This window comes from Loxodonta africana, chromosome 11 (assembly GCF_030014295.1).
Source record: "Loxodonta africana isolate mLoxAfr1 chromosome 11, mLoxAfr1.hap2, whole genome shotgun sequence".
NCBI classification, from domain to species: domain Eukaryota; kingdom Metazoa; phylum Chordata; class Mammalia; order Proboscidea; family Elephantidae; genus Loxodonta; species Loxodonta africana.
The window spans coordinates 18,896,300-18,922,867 of NC_087352.1; the positions used below are offsets into that span (position 1 = coordinate 18,896,300).

Sequence of the window (26,568 nt, forward strand, 5' to 3'; positions counted from 1 at the left end):
GCCCTTGTCACAGAAAGATACAGATGCCAGGAGACATTTTATCTCCCCTACATGGTGACTCCTGGAGGGCAGTGTCCGGGTGTGTTGTGCAGAGAAGAGGCACCCATCAAGCATATATTGAGGGAGGTGGATATGGAGAGAGGGAGGGGAGGCTGCCTCCTACACCCACCAGGGCTGCCCCATCTCTCATGTGCCTGATCTCACCTCCCAAGCCCCTTCTGGGTCCCACTCCACCAGGACTGGCCCCCACAAACCCTAGAGCCCACGACTTAGTGGATTTAATCCAGATAGGACCTGATTTCACATTGCAAACCTGCCACCCGAGGGGAAGAACATCAACAGGGAAGAAAAGGATGGAGGCTGGTCCCTGCACAGGATGTGAACTTGGAGGCTAGCCTCTTGCTCTCTCTGGCCTCAGGATCCCATGAATGGATGTGCGAAGGTGATGGCTGGTCTCCAAGGGCTGGCCGGTCCTGACAACTTCTGGATCTGAGGTTCCTGCTCTAAGGATGGTCACTGGTCATCAGTCTTTCCTCACCCCCATCTTCCTGTTGGGGCTTCCTCTAAATCTTGCAGATCTCAGTTCCCTAGAGACAAGCCGAGAGAAACAGACTTTCCCAGGGAGAGACTCTTTCTCCAACCTGGACATGCTGCTGCTGCTGTTTCCCTTGCTCTGGGGGATGGAGGGGACTGAAGGTCAGTCGTGTAACCCTTGGAGGGACTACAGGCTGCAAGTGAAGGGGCCGGTGAGGGTGCAGGAGGGTCTGTGTATCCTTGTGCCCTGTACTGTCTTCTACTCCCACAAACACTGGACTGACTCTGACCCAGCTTACGGCTACCGGTTCCAGGAAGGAGACGATGTAAACAAGGATGCTCCAGTGGCCACAAACAAACAAGGCAAAAAGGTCCAGGAGGAGACCCAGGGATGATTCTTCCTCCTTGGAGACCCTGGGACCTGCAACTGCTCCCTGGACATCAGAGACACCAGGATGCAGGACTCAGGGTTGTACTTTTTTTTGGGTTGAGAGAGGAAATATGAAATTCACTTATAAATCAAACCAGCTCTCTGTGCATGTGACAGGTAAGGAACAGGTTCCAAGAGAGACCACAGAAGATGGTCATAGGACCCCCTACCCCTCATGCTGAGAGGCGATTGGGGTGAAGTGTGCCGGGTTCTGGGAGAGGAGCTGGGCAGAGCTCATGGACATAACTTGGAATCCATCCCTCTTGACCCTGCGTCCCCCCTCCCCCACCAGCCTTGACTCAGACCCTTAACATCCAGATCCTGGGGATCCTGGGGGCCAGCCACCCCAAGAACCTGACCTGCACTGCGCCATGGGCTTGTAAGCGGGGAACTTCCCCATCTTTTCCTGGACAGGAACCTCCATCTGCACCAGCAGCCTCGTGATCCCCAACTCTCCTGTGCTCACCCTCACCCCATGGCCCCAGGACCACCAACCTCACCTGCCAGCTGACCTTCCCTGGAGCAGGTGTGACCACAGAGAGGACTGTCCAGCTCAGCGTGTCCTGTGAGTGCTGGATGGGAACACTTAGGTCTCTGATGAGGGGTTCCTGAAGGCAGCAGGGCTGGGAGGGGGTTATGGCCTTGGACACTGTGTGCCAGGTTCTGAAATCTGTTCTGGGAGGGATCCAGGGAGATGTCTGCCTCCACGCCTTCCCCATTTCTGCAGCTTCTGGGGATCTAGGGCCCATGTCCAACCTCCCTCCCCCCGGAGCAAGTTGGTGGTGTCTTTCTGTCCTAGACTCTCCACTGAACATGACCATAAAGGTTTTCCGAGGAAATGGCACAGGTAGGAAGCACCTCTCCTCTCTGGGGCTGTTGGGAGCAGGGACTGGGCCAGGATCTCCCACATACTCCTGTACTTAACCTGGTGACAAGAGGCCCCCTTATCCTGGAGTTCCTTTCTAAACCCTATAACAGAACTTTGAGGCCCCATATCATCCAACTCCTGGTGACTCCTCTAGCCTTGTCCTTTTATTTTCCCTAATAGTGTTTATGTAAGTCCTTTTGGAGAGGTGATACATTCTCATTGCTGAAATTCAAAATGCACAGCAAAGTCTCCCCCCAGATGCCACTTTTCCTCCACCTAATGTGTCTAAGAGGTCATTCAATGTCAGCGGTAGAGGCTGTCTCTTTCCTGTCTCTCGTTGTGCAGTATCCGCTGTATGGGTGGACTCTGGCTCCATGCGCATCCTTTATTAATGGGAAAGGATATCATTAAGTTTTCCACTTAAAAAAAATGAATGCAACGAATAATCTTGTATCTTTTATCTAACTGTATCTACTTTTACAAGTGCATCTTGTCTGTGAAACAAACACTTAAAAGCAAAGTGACTGGATTGTATGTTCTTTCTAATTTTGAGAGACAGCCAAACTGGAGTCTCTGGGTGGTACAAACGGTTAAGTGCTCAACTACTAACCAAAATGTTGGTGGTTCAAACTCACTTAAATGTGCTTTGGAAATAAAGGACTAGCAATCTGGTTCTAGCCTTGAAAATCCTATGGAGCAGTCTTACTTTGCATATATGGGGTCTCCATGATTCAGAATCGACCCAAAAGCAACTAGAAAAAAAATGACCAAATTGTTCTCCATTGAAGCTGATCAAGTTTAAATTCCCAGTGAAAGTGTTTGTTTCTTCCCAGCCCCACCAACCCAGCGGGCGGTGGAACCTTGGGATATTTATCAGTTTTATGTCCAAAATCCTTGGGTCAGTTGGTTGGGGGAGAGATTCAGGCAGGATGCCTATTTACAGTCTTGAGGAAAAACCTCTATCCCTCTGGAAACCTCAGATTTTTGCTTTTAAGACCATCAACTGACTGCATCAGACCCACCCACATGTGCTTTACTTTAGATCAACTGGCTTAAATGCTAATCACATATAAATATCTTCATAGTAGAATTTAGGCCAGTGTTTGGCCAAACAAATGGGCACCATAGCCTAGCCAAGGAGACACATAAAGTTAATATCTCAGCTGCCTCTCAGGGCCCTTCTCGCAGAGTCTCTGCTCTCTCAGTCTAGGTCTCTGAGTGTGTCTGTTTCCCTCATCCTGTCTCTTTCTGTACCCTTCCTCATTCTCTGGGTCTCTTTTTTCTCTCTGACTCTCAGAATCTCTGTCTCTCTCTTTCTAGACTCCACCATCACAGAGAACGGTTTATCACCGCATGTCCAGGAGGGCCAGTAACTGTGTCTGGTCTGTGTCACCAGCAGCAACCCCCCTAGCAGGCTTAGCTGGGCCTGGGGGAGCCTAACCCTGAGCTCTCCCCAGCCCTTGAACCCTGGGGTCCTGGAGCTGCCCAAAGTAGAATCTAGAGACGGAGGGGAATTCACTTGCCTGGCTCAGCACCTGATGGGCTCCCAGCACATCTCTTTGAGCCTCTCTGTGCAGAGTGAGTTGCTGGGCATGTGTTGAGGGAGGGAACTTGGTAGGGGTTTGTTTGGTCAGTGGAAGGGGTGGAAGCCAGGGGACAGAACCTCTGCCTTCACTCCCACAGGTAGCCCCTCTTACTGTTGCTGTGTGTCTATGAAGCAGGAGGGGTCCTGGCCCCTGTTCTTCACCCTGATCAGGGGAGACCTCATGGGGGCTTGCTTCCTTCTCACCTATGGCCTCAGCTGGATCTAATACACCAGGTGAGCACACCTGCATTTCTCCATGGAAGCCCATTGATTGACTTCAAATTTCTAGAGTTAGAATTGAGGAAACTGACTCTGATTTGAGACCCTGGTTTCTCTGCATGTGTGGAGACCCCTAGCAGGGCAGGACTGAGCCCCGCTCCTTCTAAAGACAGGACTGAGGTGTGAACACGGAGCCCAGGGGAACAGACAGGGCCATTAGGATCGGCTTCTCCCTGGAAACACTCAGCCCACACCCATTTCCCCTTGGAAGACAGGGCTCTGTGAACAGACAAATGGCCCTAGTTATCAGGTCAAAGATATCCTGGCACCGTGCCTGCTGGAGCAATGTGGGTCCTAATCCCATGTAAGTGGTGTCTGTATAAAAGAGAACAGAGACAGGTATAGACAGAGGAAGGAGAGGCAGGTGACAATGGAGGAAGACACAGCTGCAAGCCAAGGCATGCCCAGGATTGCTGGGATCCATTAGAAGTTAGGACAGAGGCAAGGCACAGTTTCTGTCTCTCAGAGCCTCAGACAGAATCAACATGGCCGAGAACCCGCTTCAAACTTCAAACCTCCAGAACTGTGAGACAATAAATTTCTGTTTTTGAAAGCCACCACTTTGTGGTACAGGCAGTCCCTGGGTGACAAACGTCCGACTGACATAGAATCAGTACTTAGGAACCAAGCCCGTGAAGACTATTATATTAAAATTAGAGGCATGTACAATGGTTAGTAATAGGGTGCTATTACAAAAGGGTGCTACTTTGCCATGTGCATCAAAACATTATTATTGCTGTATTATGTAAAGATGTTTTAGTGTATCTGGAAGTGTTTCTTTAATGTTTTTTATGAACAGAAAAGGTACACTATATACTAAGACAAACATTTGACTCAATGATGTTAGATACGAACCATACCTAATTGTTCTGCCTTACATACAAATTTGACTTAAAGACAGATTTAGGAATGGAACTAGTTGGTAATGCGGGACTGCCTGTATTATGTTATGGCCGCCCTAGGAAACTGAGACAACTCCCAACTTTTCCCTGTTAGCTAAAACTTGTGTGGGCTATTGTTGCAGTGTCTCCCCTTCCCCCAGCCCCTGGTAACCACTAATAAACTTTTGCCTTTATGCGTTTGCTTCTTCTAGGTATTTCATATAAATGGGCTCATACAATATTTGTCCTTTTGTGCCTACTTATTTCTATCAGCATGCTGTTTTCAAGGTTTATCCATGTTGTAACGTGTACTGAGGCTTCACTTCTCTCTATGGTTGAGTAAATAGTCCATTGTATGTATGTTCCACATTTTGTGTACCCATTCATCTCTCGGTAGACACTTGAGTTGTTTCCACTGTCAGGTGTTCTTAATGTCTGTGCCTTGGGAGTCTCAGAACATTTTTTTCTCCATATTCTATCGGTCAGAGCATCGCAACCATGTCCAGATTCAAGTGCAGGAGAAAGAAACTCCCTCTTGCAATGGGACAAGCACTGTGTTTGTATAGCGAGGAGTCGAATTGTTTAGGGCCATCTTTGGTGACTAGATACCTCTTATGGGTTGAATTGTGTTCTCCAAAAATATGTATTGTAAATCCTAATCTCTATACCCATGGCCATAATCTTATTTGGAAATGGATTTTCTTTGTTATGTTGATAAGGCAGTGTTAGGGTAATTGTGTGTCTTAAGTCAATCTCTTTTGAGATATAAAAGAGTGCCTCATCTTGGCTGGACATAATTCTCAGTGGTTTGGCTGTTATGATATAGTTTGGTTTATGTAATGACGTAATCACTTTCATAATGAGATCTGCTATGAGCAGCCAATCAGTTGAAAGGGAGTTTCCATGGGGACGTGGCCTACATCCAATATGTAGGGACTTTCTAGCAAAGCTGACTGACTTTGGCTCTGCTCTGGATACTGCATTTGGCTCATCATCATCTGACCTCCAGTTCTTGGAACTTGAGCCAGCAGTCTGCTGTCTTACCTGCTGATCTTGGATTTGTCAGCCCCTGAAACTATGTGAATTCCAAAGCCTCCAGCCTGACACCTGAAGCATGGACTTGGATCTATATATTAAATATGTATATTTAAAGCTCTTAACCACTGCACCAAAGGACTCCGTGTGTGTGTATATATATATGCCTATATATATATTCCCCCCCCCGCCCACTGGTTTTGCTTCTCTAGAGAACGCAGCCTAAGACAAAGAGCCAATTAGAGAAGAAGCAAAAAAGTAGTTGGGGGAAGATTAATGCCATGTCACATGAAATCTCCAAGGAGCAAAGAAACAGGAGCTGAAAGGAGACAAGTACCTTCCCCCAGAGACAACAAAGACAGAAAGTCTTCCCCTAGAGCCACCATTTTGAATTTGGAGTTCCATCCTCTGAAAAGAGAAAATAAATTTCTGTTTGTTAAAAGTTACCAAATTATGGTATTTCTGTTATAGCAGCACTAGATAACTAAGACATTACCATAACCACTCACCTGTCTGATTGTCAGGTGTCTCCTCAGCCAGATAGGGAGAATGGCCCCTCTCTGTCAGGGATGTTGGGAGGATGAAGCGGGACCTTGGCGCAATGGTTCAGAGCTCAGCTGCTAACCAAAAGGCTGGCAGTTCAAATCCACCAGCAGCTCCTTGGAAATCCTACAGGGCAGTTCTACTCTGTCGTATCGGGGCCCTTGAAGTCTGAATTGACTTGATAGCAACGGGTTTGGTTTTAGGTTTTGTGTAAAGGGAACCACATAGCCTTCACCTTCCCTGACTGTGAACCTGATGACAACAGCCTGAAGTTGTCCACAGGACATTCCTGAGGTGGATGGGAAGACAAGTTGAAGGAACACAGAGAAAAGACCAGACCAGTAACCTGGTCTGCCCCTCCCAGATGCCCTCCTTCCAGATGAACCTGAGTCCTGCCCAGTGAATCTGACATGTTAATCCTCCTGGCTCAGGGCTGTTGTTGTTAGCTGCTGTTGAGTCAGGCCCCGACTCACGGAAACCCCACGCACAATAGAACAAAATGCTACCTGGTTGTGTGCCATCCCCATGATTCATTGCAGATCAGACCCTCATGATCTACAGGGTTTTTATTGGCTAATTTTTGGAAGTAGGTTGCCAGGTCTTTCTTCCTAGTCCTTCTTAGTCTGAAAGCTCTGCTGAAACCTGTTTAGCATTGTCAAAACACACAAGCCTCCACTGACAGGCAGTTGGCAGCTATGCATGAGGTGCATTGGACAGGAATTGAACCTAGGTCTCACACACAGAAGGCAATGATTCTACCACTGAATCACCAATGCCCACTAGGACTAGGGTTCTTTTTCTGTGCTATCATGCTCTTTTGCTGAATTGTAAACATTACCAAAGCCAATGCTCAGTTCCTCATCAGCACCAAGACAACTGCGAGGGATCCCCAGGAACCAGGTTCTGCTCTGGATTCAATTCCTGGCCAATACAGGAATCGATCTGTCTTTGGGGGCTTGTATGTTGCTATGATGCTGAACCTTCTCAGCAGAGCTTCCAGGCTAAAATGGACTAGGAACAAATGTCTGGCAATATACTTCCAAAAATCAGTCATTGAAAACCTTATGGATCACAATGGTCTAATCTGCAGCTGATCATGGGGATGGCACAGGACTGGGTAGCACTTTGTTCCATTGTCCGTGGGGTCACTATGAGTTGGGAGCTGACTCCATGGCAGCTAACAACAGGATATGTCTTAGGCAGATGGAGTGCCCCCTCTGGTCTCTACTCTGACCCCTGCTGGGGCACAGGTGGGGTTGATTACATAGGGAACCAGAGGATTTGGTGGCTGGCTGAAGATTCCCAGGACATTGGGCAAGTGAGTGGGATTAGAGACACAATTCCTGAGGGCCCAGGAATTCCCAGGACCTCAGGGTCACCTATGGAAACTGCATGCCTCATGATTGCCTGGGAGCCCTGACTATGTCCACTCTGCCCATCCCTCTGTGTGAACTCACTTCTCAGTCCAGAAAACCAAGAGCTCCACCCAGCTCCAGCCTGTGCTTCCCTTATGACAGCTTCCTCCCCTATGGCACCACAATTGTCTCGTGGCTTCTCTGTCTTCCAGCCAGCTGCTGTTCTCAAATACAAGGACTAGAACTGTCAGAGTCACCCTTTACTTCTAGCTCAAGGCATAGCATAGATGCTGTGAATTAATTTTTCTCCTTCATCTCATGGGGGAGAATTGAAAATTCTTCCCACAAATTAATACAAAAACTTCTCCTCTCCCACTCCAGTGAGTCCTGGGGAGACAAAAGTTCAATGAGGTGCAGAGAGTGGTGCATGGGACACAGCACTGTGTGATTTGGGCAAGTCATTTCCCCACTTGGAACCTCAGTAACTTCTGCAAATTGGAGCAGCGAGGCTAGAAGAACTCCAGCTTTGATAGTCTGTTGTCTTAAGTTCCCTTTTGGGCCCAGTTACCCATTAGATAGTCTGTGGCTTCCCTATGCTTCTCGTAACCACTCTTCTGTTTTTCTTTGCACTGGGGGCCGTGGGAAGCAGAATGTCCACGGCCGAACTATTGTGACCACAGAGATGTGACCACACAACTGCCCTTGCTGAGAGAGTGAGCGGGCCAGGAGTGGGGCCCCTGTGGGGGTTGAGTGTCTTAGTTGTCTAGTGCTGCTGTAACAGGAATACTGCAAGTGGGTGACTTTAATGAGCAGGAATTTATTTTCTCACAGAATAGGAGGCTAGAAGTTTGACATCAGGGCATAGGCTAGGGAAAATCTCTTGTCTGTCTGCTCTGGGAGAAAATCCTTGTCTCTTTCAGCTTTGTTTTCCTTGATTCCTTGATGATCTCCACTTGGCATCAATCTTTCCCCACATGTGCTTCCTTGCTTGTGTGTCTAAGGAGCCCTGGTGGCACAGTGGTTAAGCACTCCGTTGGTAACCAAAGGTCATTGGTTTAAACCCATCAGCCACCCCAGGGGCAAGAGATGTGATAGTCTGCTTCCGTATAGATTTATAGCCCAAGAAAGCATATATTGGTAGTTTTATTCTGCCCTAGAGGGCCTCTATGAATCAGAACTGACTAGACAGCAATAGGTTTTTAGTTGCCATTACGGTGAGCTAGAAGCTCCTTCCAGAGGAGTAGGAAGTGGAGGAGGCCCATAGTGGGGTTTTGTGCTTGCAATGTTCCATTTCCTGCAAGGTGTTCATTTTGAGGAAAATCACAAAATGATTTGGGCAAGTCGTTTGCCCACTCTGGACCTCAGTATCTTCTTCTGCAAATTGGAGAAGTGAAACTAGGAGAACTCCAGCTCTGATGGTCTGTTGTCTTAAGTTCCATTTTGGGCCCAGTTACCCATTGGAGCTCAGTTTTCTGTATGTTACAATTCTTCCCCCAAAATATTTAAGGTCTGAGGAGGCTTCACCTGCTATGACTACCACTACTTCCTCCCCAGCCCACCTATATGCAAAAAACCAAAGCAGTTGCTGTTGAGGGAATTCTGATTCATGATGACCAGACCCTTTTGTTCAGTGTAAAACTGTACTACATAGGGTTTTCAGTCGGAGCTCTGGTGGCTCAGTTGTTAAACACTCAGTTGCTAAACAAAATGCCCAAAGTTTGAACCCACCAGCTGTTCCATGGGACAAAGATGTGGCAGTCTGCTTCCGTAAAGATTACAGGCTTGGAAACACTATGGGGCAGCTCTACTCTGCCCTACAGGGTGGCTTTGAGTTGGAGTCAACTTGACAGCAACGGGTGAATCTTATAGACATAGATCACTAGAATTTTCTTCCAAGGCACCTCTGGATGAGTTAGAACTGCCCACCCTTTGGTTAGGAGCCACATGCTTAAGTGTTTGGGCCCTCACCACAGAGTTAAAACTAATATCTCCAAATGAAGAACACCAAGGTCACATGATAACTAAGAGCCCAAGAGACAGAAAGGGCCACATGAACCAGAGACTTACATCATCCTGAGACCAGAAGAACTAGTTGGTGCCTGGCCACAACCGATGACTGCCCTGACAGGGAGCACAACAGAGAACCCCTGAGGGAGCAGGAGATCAGTGGGATGCAGACACCAAATTCTCACAAAAAGACCAGACTTAATGGTCTGACTGACACTAGAGGAATCCCGGCAGTCATGGTCCCCAAGCCTTCTGTTGGCCCAGGACAGGAACCATTCCCGAAGACAACTCATCAGACATGAAAGGGACTGGACAGTGGGTAGGAGAGAGATGCTGATGAAGAGTGAGCTATTTGTATCAGGTGGACACTTGAGACTATGTTGGCATCTCCTGTCTGGAGGGGGGATGGGAGGGTAGAGAGGGTTGGAAGCTGGCAAAATTGTCATGAGAGACTGGAAGGGCTGACTCATTAGGGGGAGAGCAAGTGGGAGTACGGAGTAAGGTGTATATAAACTTATATGTGACAGTTTGACTTGATTTGTAAACGTTCACTTGAAGCTCAATAAAAGTTAATAAAAAAAAAAAAAACTCTAACATCTCCAAATTCAGAAGCACATTTCTCCGCCCGCTGAATCTGAACCATGCCGAGGGGGACAATCCCACAGTTGGCAATCCTCTTGAGCTCTGGACTCCCAGGAAAGTAGGATGTGCAGGAGCAAACCCTGGATGCCAGGCAGTCCCTGTAGTGTTCTGGAGTAATGACAAATGTGGCCAGTGAGACTACAGGGGTGATGGAGTCACTACTGGCACCCAGATGGCTGAGACAAAGGGAAACCTGCCCTTTTCAAAATCATCCGCTTCACTTTTCCACTCTCTTTCCTACCAAGTCCTTTGTACAGATTACCTCGGCTTCAGTTTTCAGGGCTTCCTAGGACCCAGGCTCTCTATGCCTTTGGAATTAACACATGGAAGCCCCACTACCACAACCTGAGAGTCCGGAGAGTGTCCCCTCTGCCCTGTCCTCCTGAGAATGAAATTTGCAACCTGGGGGCAGTGACCCACCCCTGTATCTCCCTCACACCTTCTGTCATGGGGAGATACAGATGCCAGGAGAAATTTTATCTCCACTACGTGGTGACACCCCAAGGGCAACGTCCAAGTGGGTTGTTCAGAGAAGGGGTGCCCATCAAGTGTATACTGAGGGAGGGAGGTAGAGAGAGAGGGAGGGGAGGCTGCCTCCCTCATCTACCAGGGCTGCCCCATCTCTCATGTGCCTGATCTCAACTCCCAAGCCCCTCCTGGGCCCCACCCTGGTAGAAATGACCTCCAAAAACCCTAGAGCAAGCAACTCAGTGGGATCAGGCCAGATGGGACCGAATTTCACATTGTAGACGTGCCACCCAAGGGGAAGAAGGTTGACAGTGAGGCAAGAGATAGAGGCTGGTCCCTGCATTGGATGTGAACTTGGGCTAGTTTCTTGCCCTGTGTGGTGTCAGGGCCCCAGGAGAGGACACGTGAAGGTGATGATTGGTCTCCAAGGGCTGACTGGCCCTGACAATGCCTGGGTCTGAGGTTCCTGCTCTGAGGATGGTCACTGATCAGCAGTCTTTCCTCACCCCCATCTTCCTGTTGGGGCTTCCTCTAAATCTTGCAGATCTTAGTTCCCTAGAGACAAGCCAAGAGAAACAGACTTTCCCAGGGAGAGACTCTTTCTCCAACCTGGACATGCTGCTGCTGCTGTTTCCCTTGCTCTGGGGGATGGAGGGGACTGAAGGTCAGTCGTGTAAACCTTGGAGGGACTACAGGCTGCAAGTGAAGGGGCCAGTGAGGGTACAGGAGGGTCTGTGCATCCTTGTGCCCTGCACTGTCTTCTACTCCGACAAACACCGGACTAACTCTGACTCAGCTTACGGTTACTGGTTCCGGAAAGGGGCCAATATAAACAAGGATGCTCCAGTGGCCACAAACAAACAAGGTCAAAAGGTGCAAGAGGAGACCCAGGGTCGATTCCACCTCCTTGGAGACCCCAGGAACTGCAACTGCTCCTTGGATATCAGAGACGCCAGGGTGCAGGACTCAGGGTCATACTTTTTTCGGGCTGTGATAGGAAATATAAAGTACAGTTTTCAATCGGACAAGCTCTCTGTGCATGTGACAGGTAAGGAACAGGTTCCAGGAGGGACCACAGGAGACGGTCATGGGAACCCCTGCTTGTCATGTTGAGAGGGGGTTGGGGTGATGCTTGCTGGGCTTAGGGGGAGGATTGGGTCAGAACTCATGGACGTACCTGGCAATCTCTCCCTCTTGATCCTGTGTCTCCACCTTTCCCACCAGCCCTCACCCAGACCCCCAACATCCAGATCCTGGGGAACCTGGAGTCCGGCCGCCCCAGGATCCTGAACTGCACTGTGCCCTGGGCTTGTGAGCGGGGAACCCCCCCCATCTTTTCATGGATGGGGGCCTCCATCTCCCCCAGGGACCCCATGATCCCTTACTCCTCAGTGCTCATCCTCACCCCACAGCCTCAGGACCACGGCACCAACCTCACCTGCCAGGTGACCTTCCCTGGAGCAGGTGTGACCACGAAGAGGACCATCCAGCTCAACGTGTCCTGTGAGTGCTGGGTGTGGGCACCTGGCTCTCTCATGAGGGGCTTCTGAAGGAAGTAGGGCAGGGAGGGGTCAGAGCCTTGGACACTGTGTGCCAGGTCCTGCAATGTGGACTGGGATGGGTCCAGGGAGATGTCTGCCTCCACTCCTTCCCTGTTTCTGCAGCTCCTGGGGATCGTGGGCCAACATCCACCCACCCTCTCCCTGATGCAGGTTGGTTGTGTCTTTCTGTCCTAGACCCTCCACTGAACATGACCATAACTGTCTTCCGAGGAAATGGCACAGGTAGGAAGCATCTCTCTTCCATGGGGTTGTTGGGAGCAGGGGCCAGGCTGGGGTCCTCCATGTCCTCCTGGATTCACCCTGGTGGCCAGAGATCCCCTTATTGGTGAACTTATGCCCCCCTTTGCAAGTTGTAGAACAGCACTTTGAGGTCCCTTATCATCCAACTCCTGATGACTCCTCTAGCTTTGTGTTTTTATTTTCCCTAATCAGGTTTATTTAAATCCTTTTGGAGAGGTAATATGTTCTTAATTCTGAAATTGAAAAATCTCAGCTAAGTCTGTCCCCAGATGCCAGCTCCCCTCCCCAGAAAGGGTCAGTGTTTTGTGCATGCTGCTCTGTGCCCTGGCTTTTCCACCTAGTATGTCCAAGTGGTCACTTAATGTCAACAGTAAAGACCATCCTGGTTCCTGTCTCTCATCGTGCAGTATCCCATGTATGGATGGGCTCTGGATCCATGCACATCTTTTCTTAATGGGAAAGAATGTCATTAAGTTTTCCACTAACAACAACAACAACAAAAATGAATGCAGTGAATAATCTTTTATCTTTCATCTATTTGTCTCCGCTTTCACAAGTGTATCTTGTCTGTGAAACAAATACCTAAAAGCAAAGTAACTGGATCATATGTTCTTTCTAATTTTGGAAACATAGCCAAGCTGGAGTTTCTTGGTAGTGCAATTGGTTAAGCACTTGACTACTAACCAGAATGTTTGTAGTTCAAACCCACACAAAGATGCCTCAGAAGTAAACCCTGGCAATCTGGTTCCAAAGAGTCACAGCCTTGAAAATCCTATGCAGCAGTTCTCCTCTGCACAAATGTGGTTGCCATGAGTCAGAATCAACTCAACAGCAACTGGGGAAAAAAAAAATGGCCACATTGTTGTTTATTGAGGCTAATCAAGTTTACATTTCCACCAGGGAGATGTGAAAGTGTGTGTTTCTTCCTAGCCTCATCAATCCTGTTTGGGACAGAAGTTTGGTGTATTTATCAGTCTTATGGCCAAAATCTGTAGGTCAGTTGGTTGGGGTACAGATTCAGGCAGGATGCTTATTTATAGTCTTGAGGCAAAATCTTTCTCCCTCTGGAAAACTCAGATTTTTTCTTTCAAGGCGGACAACTGGTTGGATCAGACCCACTCACACTGTGGAGAGTCATCTCTTTTACCTAAGGTTAACTGGCTTAAATGCTAATCACATGTAAACACCTTCAGAGCAGTATCTTCACCAGTGTTTGGCCCAAACAATGGGCACAACAGCCTAGCCAGGGTGACATGAAATTAACATCATAGCTCCCTCTCTGTGTCCCTCTTACAGAGTCTCTACTCTCTCAGTCTACGACTGTGTGTGTGTCTGTCCCCCTCACCCCATCTCTTCCTGTACTCTTCCTCTTTCTCTGGGTGTCTTTTTCTCTCTGACTCTCGGAATCTTTGTCTGTCTCCTTTTAGAATCCACTGTCATAGGGAACGGTTCATCACTACATGTCCAGGAGGGCCAGTACCTACGACTGGCCTGTGTCGCCAGCAGTAACCCCTCTGCCAGGTTTAGCTGGACCCGGGAGAGCCTAATCCTGAGTCCCTCCCAGCCCTTGAACCCTGGGGTCTTGGAGCTGCCGTGTATCCACGTCACGGATGAAGGAGAATTCACCTGCCAAGCTCAGCACCCTCTTGGCTCCCAGTACACCTCTCTCAGCCTTATCCTGCAGAGTGAGTATGTGGGGGCATCTGGGGTTCTTCCATGCTCTGTTAGATTGGTGAAGAGCTTTGGGAGGAGAATAGCACTATCCTACCTTCACAGCTACACAGTTGCTGCCTGAGCTTCATAGGGGAGCTTGGCTTTGGTCTGGCGCTCAGCTTCGAGGCTTGGAGTTACCCTGGGACCCACATCATCACTGTCTTCTCTTTTTGCAGGTCAGGATATGGGGTGGGGTGACAACTGTGAAGGAGAAGCCTGGGGGAGGAGATGGATCTTGAGGCAGAAGGGTGGGTGTGTGAGGAGAGACAAGGTCCTTGCCTCACAGAGTCGAGGATAGGGTGAAGCAAGTGAGGTGCACATTTTGGGTGCAAAAATTTAAGGAGGAGCCAAAAAACTCAGCAATCAAGCAAAATAATATAGTAATGCACTATGTTTAAAAAATCAAAATGAATGCAAAATACATTCCATGATGAAGAAAAGCTATTGTCTGAGTAGATTCCAACTCATAGTGACCCTCTATGTTAGAGAAGAATTGCCCCATAGGGTTTTCTAGGCTGTAATCTTCACAGGGCAATGAATAAGGAGGACTGAAGAAGAACTGATGCATTTGAATTATGGTATTAGCAAAGAATATTGAATATACCGTGGACTGATAGAAGAACAAACAAATCTGTCCTGGAAGAAGTACAGCCAGAATGCTCATTAGAAACAAGGATGGCGAGACTTCTTCTCCCATACTTTGGACGTGTTATCTGGAGGGACCAGTCCCTGGAGAAGGACTTCATGCTTGGTAAAGTAGAAGGTCAGCAAAAAAGAGGAAGATCCTCAAGGAGATGGATTGACACAGTGGCTGCAACAATGGGCTCAGCCACAGCAATCATTGTGAGAATGGTGCAGAACTGGAGGTGTTTTATTCTGCTGTACATAAGGTCATTATGAGTTGGAAATGGCTTGACAGCACTCAACAACAACAATCTTTATGGGAGCAAATCACCACCATGGAGCCGGTGGGTGGGTTCAAACCACCGACTTTTTGGTTAGCAGCTGAGTCCTTAACCACAGCGCCATCAGTGCTCTTTAAACAAAATATGAAAATTTTAAATAAAGACAAGATGTAACCCTGTACTTTCAAGGCTCACTCACATTACCTTAGTCCCCGCCCCCTTGTGTCTCTCTTGTTGTTGGCGTCTAGGGAAAAAAAGCGCTGGAAAACAGGTGCCTAGGGCCCTACTGGGAGTGGGGAAGCAGAGACTGAGTTCTGGGAGGTGAATCACCATATACCAATCTGTCTGCAGGGGAAGCGTGGTTTGAATCTGGAGTGGTGCTGGGGGCAGTCGGGGGAGCCGGTGCCACAGCCCTGGTCTTACTCTCCTTCTTCCTCATCTTCAACAAGTGAGCATTGGCCGTGGGGAGGGGGAGAGAGACCGTGGTGGGAAGGGCAGGCTGGTGACAAAATCCCTAAACCCATAGCTGAAGGGACGTGGCTGGATCAAGAGCCCAAAACAAGGGCAGGAAGAGGTTACTGGAACATGTTTAAAGTCTCTACATATACCAGTTCTAGCTGGGCTCCCAGTCCAGTCCAGGAGGTGGGGGAGCCTGTGTTTTCAACATTGGGGTTTTCTGGGACTGGCCACCCCCTCCCACCTTAACTAAACCTTCATTTCCTTATAAGTCAATAGATGGGGATTTGTTCACCCACTGCCCTTCACCTGGCCAGACTGAAACGCTCTCTTCTTGCTTTGTCCAGAGTGAGGTCCTGCAGGAAGAGAGCGGCAAGGCCGGCAGAGGACATGGAGGACACAGACACGGAGTATGCAAACACAGTGTTGGGGAGGGCCTCTCAGGTGAGTGATGTGGGCTGCTAGACAGCCACCCAGCATCCTGCCTGGACATCTCCCCGGGGAGGCCCCCAGGATTGCTCCACTCAGCACAGCCAAACTTGTTCTCCTCATCTCCCTCACTTCCAAGCCAGCTTCTCCTGCTGAATTTCCCATCTTGCTGAGGACATGCAGTCTACTAGGCCAGGTGGTGAGGAGTTGCCTCTTCTCTGTCCTCCCTTTCTTGTTGTTGTTGTTGTTATGTGCCCTTGAGCCATTTCCGACTCATAGCAAACGTATAGGACAGAGTAGAACTTCCCCACAGGGTTTCCAAGGCCATAGTCTTTTGGACCCCCATGTGTCTGTCAGTTTGCCATATTGGGGGGCTTGTGTTTTGCTGTGATGCTGGAAGCTATGCCACTGGTATTTAAATACCAGCAGGTCACCCATGGAGGACAGGTTTCAGCTGAGCTTCCAGACTAAGACTAAGAAGGAGGACCTGGCAGTCTACTTCTGGAAAGAATTAGCCAGTGAAAACCGTATGCATACCAGTGGGACATTGTCTGATATAGTGCCAGAAGATGAGCCCCCCAGGTTGGAAGACACTCAAAAGATGACCGGGGAAGAGCTGCCTCCTCAAAGTAGAGTCGACCTTAATGACATGGATGGAGTCAAGCTTTTGGGACCTTCATTTGCTGATGTGGCGTGACTCAAAAACAGAAGAAACAGTTGCAAACATCCACTAATAATTGGAACCTGGAATCTGCAAAATATGAATCTAGGAAAATGAAATGGGACGCATAAAGATCAATATCCTAGGCGTTAGTGAGCTGAAATGGACTGGTACTGGCCATTTTGAATCAGATAATCACATAGTCTACTATGCCAGGAATGACAACTTGAAGAGGAATGGTGTTGCATTAGTCATCAAAAAGAACATTTCAAGATCTATCTTGAAGTACAACGCTGTCAGTGATAGGATAATATCTGCACTCCTACAAGAAAGGCCAGTTAATATGACTATTATTCAAATTTAAGCATCAATCACTAAGGCCAAAGATGAAGAAACTGAAGATTTGTATCAGCTTCTGCAGTCTGAAACTGATCAAACATGCAATCAGGATGCATGGATAATTTCCTGGTGATTGGAACGCGAAAGCTGGGAACAAAGAAGGATTGGTAGTTGGAAAATGTGGCCTTGGTGACAGATTGAATGATAGAATTTTGCAAGACCAACAACTTCTTCATTGCAAATACCTTCTTTCACCAACATAAACGGCGACTATACACATGGACCTCGCCAGATGGAATACACAGGAATCAAATCGACTATATCCGCGGAAAGAGACGATGGAAAAGCTCAATATCATCAGTCAGAACAAGGCCAGGGGCCAACTGTGGAACAGACCATCAATTGCTCATATGCAAATTCAAGTTGAAACTGAAAGAAATTGGAACGAGTTCATGAGAGCCAAAGTATGGCCTTGAGCATACCACCTGAATTTAAAGACCACTTCAAGAATAAATTTGAGGCTTTGAACAGTAATGACTGAAGACCAGACGAGTTGTGGAATGACATCAAGGACATCCTACATAAAGGAAGCAACAGGTCATTGAAAAGACAGAAAATAAAGAAAATACCAAGATGGATGTCAGAGGAGAACCTGAAACTTGCTCTTGAACTCTGAGCAGCTAAAGCAAAATGAAGGTATGAAGAAGTAAAAGAAGGGAACAGAAGATTTCAAAGGGCAGCTCGAGAAGACAAAGTAAAGTATTATAATGATATATGCAAAGAGCTGGAGATGGAAAACCAAAAGGGAAGAACAAGCCTGGTATTTCTCAAGTTGAAGGAATTGAAGCAAAAATTCAAGCCTTGAGTTGCAAATAGTGAGGGATTCTATGGGGAAAATATTAAACGACGCAGGAAGCATTAAAAGAAGATGGAAGGAATACACAGAGTCATTATACCAAAAAGAATTAGTCGAAGTTCAACTATTTTAAGAGGTAGCATATGATCAGGAACTGATGGTGCTGAAGGAAGAAGTCCAAGCTGCACTGAAGGCATTATCGAAAAACAAGGCTCCAGGAATTGACAGAATGTCAACTGAGATGTTTTTTACAAGTGGATGCTGCGCTGGAAGCGCTCACTCATCTATGCCAGGAAATTTGGAAGACAGCTACTTGGCCAACTGACTGGAAGAGATCCATATTTATGCCTATTCCCAAGAAAGGTGATCCAACCAAATGTGGAAATTATCTAACAAGGTCATTAATATCACACGCAAGCAAAATTTTGCTGAAGATCATTCAAAAGCAGTTGCAGCAGTATATTGACAAGGAACTGCAAGAAATTCAAGCTGGATTCCGAAGAGGATGTGGAACCAGGGATATCATTGCTGGTGTCAGGTGGGTCCTGGCTCAAAGCAGGGAATACCGGAAGGAAGTTTACCTGTGTTTCATTGACTATGCAAAGGCATTTGACTGTGTGGATCATAACAAATTATGGATAACAATGAGAAGAATGGGAATTCCAGAACACTTAATTGTGCTCTTGAGGAACCTGTACATAGGTCAAGATGCAGTTGTTCGGACAGAATAAGTGGATACTGAGTGGTTTAAAGTCAGGAAAGGTGTGCATCAGGGTTGTATCCTTTCACCATACCTATTCAATCTGTATGCTGAGCAAATATGAGAAGCTGGATTATATGAAGAGGAATGGGGCATCAGGATTGAAGGAAGACTCATTAACAACTTGCATTATGCAGATGACACAACCTTGCTTGCTGAAAGTGAAGAGGACTTGAAGCACTTACTGATGAAGAGCAAAGACCCCAGTCTTCAGTATGGATTATACCTCAACATAAAGAAAACAAAAATCCTCACGATTGGACCAATAAGCCACATCTTGATAAATAGAGAAAAGATTGAAGTTGTCAAGGGCTTCATTTTACTTGGATCCACAATCAACACCCATGGAAAAAGCAGTCGAGAAATCAAAAGATGCATTGTATTGGGCAAATCTGCTGCAAAGCACCTCTTTCAAGTGTTGAAAAGCAAAGATGTCACCTTGAAGACTAAGGTGAGCCTGATCCAAGCCGTGGTATTTCTAATCAATGGCACCATATGGATGTGAAAGCTGGAAAATGAACAAGGAAGACCAAAGAAGAATTGATGCCTTTGAATTGTGGTGTTGGTGAGAAATGTTAAATATACCATGGACTGCCAAAAGAATGAACAAATCTGTCTCGGAAGAAGTACAACCAGAATATTCCTTAGAAGCAAGAAAGGTGAGACTTCATCTTACATATTTTGGACATGTCAGGAGGTATCAGTCCCTGGAGAAGGACATTATGCTTGGTAAAGTACAAGGTCAGTGGAAAAGAGGAAGATCCTCAATGAGATGGATTGACACAGTGGCTGAAACAATGGGCTCAAGCAACGATAATTGTAAGGATTGCGCAGGACCGGGCAGTGTTTCGTTCTGTGGTACATAGGGTTCCTGTGAGTCAGAACCAACTCGATGGGAGCTAACAACAACAACAACAACAGGAACAATCTTTTGGAAGCAGTCTGACACATCTTTCTCCTTTGGAGTGGCTGGTGGGTTTGAACTGCTGACCTTTTGGTTAGCAGCTGAGCTCTTAACCATTGAGCCAGCAGGGCTCCTTTTTATTCTCCCGTCATGTTGTTTTTTTCGCATGCCATCTAGTCGATTTTCAACTCATGGTGACCCCATGTGACAGAGTAGAACCGCCCCATAGGATTTTCTAGGCTGCAGTTTTTACTGAAGCAAATCACCAGGTCTTTCTCCCTTGGAGACATTGTTGGGTTTGAAACACCGACCTGCATATTTTGGGGCACCACTCCAGTAAGGCTGGAATTATGGTAAGGTGAGGCCCTGGCCTCAGAGGAAGCTGCAAAAAACATCAGTAATTGAGATACGTTATATCTCAATACAATATTTTAAAAAATCAAAATTAACGCAAAACAATCCATGATGATGGAATCCAGACGTTCTGGAGCCATTGAGGCTGGGTGAACCCTCAAAACTATTGCCCTGACATAATCTTTAAACCTTAAGACAAAAATATTCCCTAAAGCCTTCTTTAAATCAAACAATAGTTTAGCTTAACTAGTAAAGAATGTCTGCCTTGACCACTGTGCTTTTCAAAAGAACTGTCTATATGGGATCAAACTGACAACAGCAACTCAGAAGATTAGATAGGAAGCTTAGTGGGCAATGGATTTACGTTAATGGGGGAGGAACAACTCAGCTCAGAAAAGGGGGGTGAGAGTGGTTGCACAACTTGAAGAATGTAATCCATGTCACTGAATTGCACATGTAGAAATTATTGAATTGGTGTGTGCCCTACTGTATATATTTCCAACAACAAAAAATGAAATAAATTAAAAAAAATTCATGAGGAGCAAAAATGTCAAAATTTTAAATAATGACATGATCAGTAAACTGAAATTAATTAGCTTTTATTTAAGGTTGTCATTTAGTCAGGAGGGGTTGTCAAACATGGCAGCTTTCTCAGGTGAAAACAACAGCAGCAGAACAGATTTTGAAAATATTATTGAGTTTCCTTCCAACAAAGCCAGGAAAAATTTTTAATAAATTCTGTGTTTGACACAAATAAAATACTTAAAATAATGCTTTAATATGCACACTTTTACAATTTTTTTCAACTATTTTAACATTCTGGAAAAAACACAGATGCTAAAAATACAGGGACACAGTTTTTCTTTTGTCTCAGCCTCCAATGGCTCAGCACGGCAATCCTATGTTTACTGAAAAATTTGATATTTTGTTCTCTAAGGATTTTTTTGGCATTCATTTTGATTTTTTACAAATACTGTTTTAAAACATTATTTATCTTAATTACTGAGGTTTTTGGTACTCCTTTTAAGTTTTGTTCTTGGGGATAGTGCCTCACTTACCTCACCCTAATCACAGCCCTGGTCACCAGCTCATCTTCCTGGCACTCCCCACTTTACACTCTGTGCACCATCCATACTGGGCTTTTCACTGTCTCAACCAGAACAAGGTTATCTGTGCCTCTGAGTCTTTGCATGAGCTGTTCCTTCCTCCTCAAATACCCTTCCCTCCCCATTCCTACTCATTCATTCCTGCTCACTGTTCATGCTCTGACGTAAATGTCACTTTTTTTTTCATTTACTTATTGCATAGAGCCCCGGTGGCACAGTGGTTAAGAGCTCAGCTGCTAACCATAAAGTCAGCGGTTCGAATCCACCAGTGGCTCCTTGGAAACCATATGGGGCAGTTCTACTCTGTCTTATAGGGTCGCTATGAGTTGGAATCGACTTGATGGCAGTGGGTTGTTTTGTTGTTGGTTGTATTGCATTCAGAGTTTGGCAGCAATTGAAAGGTTTTCAGGAGCTGAGGAACATGCATTTTTTCATTAATTAATTCTTTCGGGATATATTACTGAGCACCTACTAAGTGACAGGCGTTGTAGTTTCCATGGGGGCCCACCCTGTTTTGTAAAAAAAAAAAAAAAAAAAAGCCCAAGGCTGCTGCAGTCAAGTTGGTTCTGATTCATGGAGTCCCCATGTGTGCAGAGTAGAGCTGCTCTACTCCATAGGGTTTTCTTGGCTGTAATCTTTACGAAGCAGATTCACCAGCTTTTCCTTTGTAGCACCACTGAGTAGCTGTCTTAGTTATCTAGCCCTGCTATAACAGAAATAGCACAAGCGGATGGCTTTAAGAAACAGAAATTTATTTTCTCACAGTTTAGGAGGCTAGAAGTCCTAACTCAGGGTGCTGCCTCTAGGTAGCTATGAGTTGGAATCGACTCAATGGCTGTGGGTGGGTTTCGGGCCTCTAGGGGAAGGCTTTCTCTCTCTGCCGACTCTAGAGAAAAGTCCTTGTCTCATCAGTGCTTCTGCTCCTGGGCAATCTTCATGTGGCTTGGCATCTCATTTTACCTGTCTCTGCTTCTTTGGTCTGTTTGTTTAATGTCTTTTATATCTTAAAAGAGAGTGACTTAAGACACATGCTACACTAATTCTGTCTCATTAATGTAATTAGGACAACCCATTCCCAGATGGGAATATAAACACAGGCATAACTCATCGCTGTTGAGTTGATTCCAACTCATAGCGACCCTATAGGGCAGAATAGAACTGCCCCATAAAGTTTCCAAGGCTGCAGACGTAGACTGCCACATCTTTCTCCACAGAGTGGCTGGTGGGTTTGAATCACTGACCTTTTGGTTAGCAGCTGACCACTTAACTACCGCACTACCAGGGCTCCTCTAACCACAGGCAAAGAGGTTAGGACTTACAACACATATTTTGGGGGGACAAAATTCAATCTGTAACAGTTTTTTTTTTTTTTAACAGTAGCCAAGAGCAAATGTTTGTGCTACCCAGGGATCTACTACAGAAACTCAGCTATGAACAAAACGCATTTTAAAATCTTGCCTTCAAATAACTTTTATCCTGTTGTTTATCCTGTTGCCTTTGAGTTGATTCTGACTCATAGTGACCCCATGTGACAGAGTAGAACTGGCCCTGTAGGGTTTTCTAGGCTGTAATTTTTATGGGAGCAGATCACCAGGTCTTTTCTCCTGCAGAGGTGCTGGGTGGGTTTGAACAGCCAACCTTTTGGTTACTAGCTGAGCGCTTAATCGTTGCACCACCAGGGCTCCTAGAAAAGGAATATAACCAAACAACAAACGAACATAGGTAAAACAAACAAACAATAAATGAGTAGAATATAAAAAAATAGACATATACTTTGGGGAAAATGCAGGGCATAGGAAATATGGCATGCTGAGGGTTGGCTTTTGGCTTTTGTCAGTGTGGGGCAGTGATGTTTGAGCAAAGACATGGAGGAAGCCAGGGAGCCTGCCTTGTGATTGTGTGATCAAAGAGCATTCCAGGCAGAGGGAACAGCCTCACCCTCAGAAGCAGGAGCATGACGTGGCTGGGGAGTGAAGGAGAAACAAAGAAGTCTACGTAATTAGCTAGAGTGAGCCAAGAACCAGCGAGCAAACCACCACAAGCTCGTTAGCTTAAAACAACACTATTATCTTACAGTTCTGGAGGTCAGAAGTCCAAAATGGTTCTCACTGGGTTAAAATCAAGCTGTCAGTGGTCTGTGTTCCTTCTGAAGGATCCAGGGGAGAATCTGTTTCCTTGCCTTTTCCAGCTTCTAGAAGCCGCCTGTAATCCTTGGCTAATGATCTTTTCCTCCACCTCCAAGTCTAAAAAAAAAAAAAAAATTTTTTTTTTTTTCCAAGTCCAGCAGCTTGCTGTTGCTGTTGTGTGCCATCTAGCTGATTCTGACTTATGGTGAACCTATAGGACAGAGTAGAAGCCATAGGGTTTCCTGGGCTGTGACCTTTAAGGGAGCAGATCACCAGGTCTTTTCTCCCATGGAGCCACTGGTGGGTTTGAACTGCCTACCTTTTGGTTACAGTTGAGTGCCAGCAGCTTAGCATCTTCAAATCTCTGACACTAACAAGCCCTGCCCCCTTCTTTGACTTCGAAGAACTCTTGTGATTCCACTGAGCCCACCCAGATAATCCAGCATAATCTCCCCATGTCAGTATCCTTAATTTAATCACATCTGAAAAATCCTTTTTGCCATGTAAGGTAACATATTCAGAAGTTCTGAATATTCAGATAAGGACATGGACCTCTTCGTTGTTGTTAGGAGACGTTGAGCCTATTTAGACTCACAGTGACCCCATGCGACAGAGTAGAACTGCCCCATAGGGTTTTCTAGGCTGTAATTTTTAGGGGAGTAGATTGCCAGGTCTTTTCTCCTGTGAAGTTGCTGGGTGGGTTTGAACCACTAACCTTTTGATTAGTAGCTGAGCACTCTCTCTCTCACCTTGTTCCTGTCAATGATGATATCATAATCCACGGTTAGAAATTTATTTGATGGCTCCAATTTTATTATTAGCTACCTCAATTAAAAAGGGAGCTGCAAGAGGTCAGAGGCCATGTCTACAATGGTATACAGTTGGCCCTCTAGATTCGGAGGTTCCCAATCCACAGATTGAAAATAGGAGTAAACTCCCCACACCCCGTTATCCATGGTTTTGCTTTCCCAGGCTTCAGTTACTCGAGGTCAACGCAGTCCCGTACTCCAGGCTCTGGGCCCCGCCTCAGTGCTGGCATCCAGCTCCCCACGGTCCTCACACATTCGTCTCTTACTCTTCCTTTTTAGGTTGCACTTCCGCTAGGCAGCTCTCCCACTGAGGGAGGGAGCATACCCCCCAGGGTGGGGCCTTGACAGGGGAATGGGCATGGGGGCCTGGCTAGGTTCTATGCCAAAGCCATTTTATATAAGGGACTTGAGCATCCTCTGATTTTGATATCTGTGGGGGTCCTGGAACGAATCCTCCTGGGGATACCAAGGGACAACTGTATTCAGTACCTGGGTCAGCACCGCCTAAGCTGCAAGAGGTCTTAGTAGAACACCAGGCTTTGGGGTCAGGAAGAACTGGGTCAGATCCTGGCTTCACCAGGCAAGTTACTTGTCTCGATCTCAATTTTCATATCTAAAAAAATGGAGTTAATAATAATCTCTTCCTTATGGGCTTGTTCTTGGAAGTCAGTAAGATTGGTAAGTGTCAAATAAGGTTGTTATCGTTAGCTGCCATCAAGTTGACCCCTGACTCACGGTGACCCCATGCACAACTGAATGAAATTCTGCCTAGTCCTGTGCCATCCCCGTGATCAGTTGTGCATCAGACCATTGTGATCCACAGGGCTTCCATCGTCTGGTTTTAGGAAGTAGATTGTCAGACCTTTCTTCCTAGTCCATTTTACTCTGGAAGCTCTGCTGAAACCTGTTCAGCTTCATAGCAACAGGCAAGCCTCCACTGACAGACGGGCGGTAGCTGTGCATGAGGTACATTGTCCAGGAATTGAACCCGGTCTCTTACATGGAAGGTGAGAATTCTGCCACTGAATCACCAAATAAGGTGCTCAGTAAGGATGAAATATTTTGGGAAGCATGAATGAAGGAGGTCTCATAAATTTTGTTGGGATGAGTGGATGAAGGAATTCATGGGTTTATCTCCCTGATGCTCCCTGCCTTATCCTGTCCCCACTGCTGTGCTCTGATCCCCTTCTCTCTCCCTCCACTCAGGGTGTCCTGATTGAATTCCGGGAAAACAGCCCCCCAGACCACCTTCCCCCTGCTGTGGCCACCCCCTCCTCAGGGGAGGAAGAAGAGCTCCATTATGCTTCCCTCAAATTTGAATGAGAAGAAAACTGAGCAGGAAGCTACCAGCAATGAGTACTTTGACATCAAAATCCACCAGTGAGAAATTGGAGAGACCCAGCCCTGGCTTGAGGGATCACAGCCCTATTGGGGCAAGGAGAGGGCAGGGGCTGATTCCTGTAGCCCTCAAAGTCCTCTAAGTGTTAACCTATACATTCAGTGGAAAGAACATAGGCTTTAGAATCACAGAGCTTCAAGTTTGAATATAATCCCACTTAAATGAAGTTCAAGGACAGACAAAATTAATTTATGGGGACAGTAGCTGCCTCTCTTTGGGGGAACTAGGATTAACTTCAAGAAGACATGAGGAAATTTTCCGGGGTGCTGGATATGTTCTATCTCTTGATTGGGATTGTGGTTTCATGGGTGTATGCTTTTACCAAAACTCATTGAATTATGTGTGTAAAACTTATGCATTTCACTGTATATAAATTTGCCTTCAATGAAAAAAGTAAAAAAAAGGGAAAGGTTTTGGATAAAACACAGTAGCTATGAATCCTTGTGTCTGTTCTGTCAGTTTTTCATACTGTGGTGGCTTGCATATTGCTGCAATACTGTAAGCTTTGCCACCAGTATTTAAAATACCGGTGGGGTTACAGTTGGTGGGCAGATTTAAGTGGAGCTTCCAGACTAAGACAGACTAGGAAGAAGGACCTGGCAGTCTGAAAAAACTGGCTAATGAAAACCTTATGAATAGCAGCAGAACATTGTTTGATATATTGCTGGAAGATGAGCCCCTCAGGTTGGAAGGCACTCAAAAGATGACTGGGGAAGCACTGTCTCCTCAAAGTAGAGTCGACCTTAACGATGTGGATGGAGTCAAGTTTTTGGGACCTTCATTTGCTGATATGGTACAACTCAAAATGAGAAGAAACAGCTACAAACATCCATTAATAGTCGGAACGTGGAATGCACAAAGTATGAATCTAGGAAAATCGGAAATCATCAAAATTGAAATGGAATGCATAAACATCAATATCGTAGGCATTAGTGAGCTGAAAGGGACTGGTACTGGCCATCCTGAATGAGACAATCATATGGTTTACTACACTGGGAATGACAAATTGAAGAGGAATGGCGTAGTGTTCATCCTCAAAAAGAACATTTCAAGATCTATCCTGAAGTACAACAGTGTCAGTGATAGGATAATATCCATACGCGTACAAGGATAACCAGTTAAGACAACTATTATTCAAATTTATGTACAAACCATGTCATGGATTGAATTGTGTCCCAACAAATTGTGTCCCAGTATTGTGGAATTGTTCACGATTTTGTCATCTTGTGATTATCCTATGTTTTGTAAGTCCTACCTCTATGATGTTAATGAGGCAGGATTAGAGGCAGTTATCTTAATGAGGCAGGACTCAATCTATAGGG

General features: G+C 46.3%; 1 protein-coding gene across 9 annotated transcripts; it reads left to right on the forward strand.

Annotated features, from left to right (window-relative positions):
• Positions 1 to 577: 577 nt before the first annotated feature.
• On the forward strand, positions 578 to 25,684 carry LOC100660659 (sialic acid-binding Ig-like lectin 13). Of its 9 annotated transcripts, none has more exons than XM_064294098.1 (10): positions 580 to 1,529; positions 1,764 to 1,811; positions 3,153 to 3,410; positions 3,516 to 11,675; positions 11,852 to 12,130; positions 12,364 to 12,411; positions 13,857 to 14,114; positions 15,399 to 15,495; positions 15,851 to 15,947; positions 25,054 to 25,684. In XM_064294098.1, exons 4-10 carry the CDS (start codon positions 11,075 to 11,077, stop codon positions 25,168 to 25,170), a joined length of 1,497 nt encoding a protein of 498 aa, XP_064150168.1. In that variant the 5' UTR covers positions 580 to 1,529; positions 1,764 to 1,811; positions 3,153 to 3,410; positions 3,516 to 11,074; the 3' UTR covers positions 25,171 to 25,684. The 9 variants fall into 9 exon arrangements, with proteins under 9 accessions (XP_064150173.1, XP_064150168.1, XP_064150167.1 ...); XM_064294097.1 differs by having other exon boundaries at positions 580 to 1,081; positions 1,379 to 1,529; positions 1,764 to 3,410; XM_064294101.1 differs by having other exon boundaries at positions 580 to 696; positions 849 to 1,529; positions 1,764 to 3,410.
• Positions 25,685 to 26,568: the final 884 nt, after the last annotated feature.

Excerpts from the sequence above, each read along its gene's own strand:
- LOC100660659 (XM_064294095.1), top strand. The coding sequence starts at position 11,075 with ATGCCTGGGTCTGAGGTTCCTGCTCTGAGGATGGTCACTGATCAGCAG. Across the intron at positions 12,412-13,856 it reads CTTCCGAGGAAATGGCACAG|AATCCACTGTCATAGGGAAC; the intron begins GTAGGAAGCATC and ends GTCTCCTTTTAG. Across the intron at positions 15,948-25,053 it reads TGTTGGGGAGGGCCTCTCAG|GGTGTCCTGATTGAATTCCG; the intron begins GTGAGTGATGTG and ends CCCTCCACTCAG.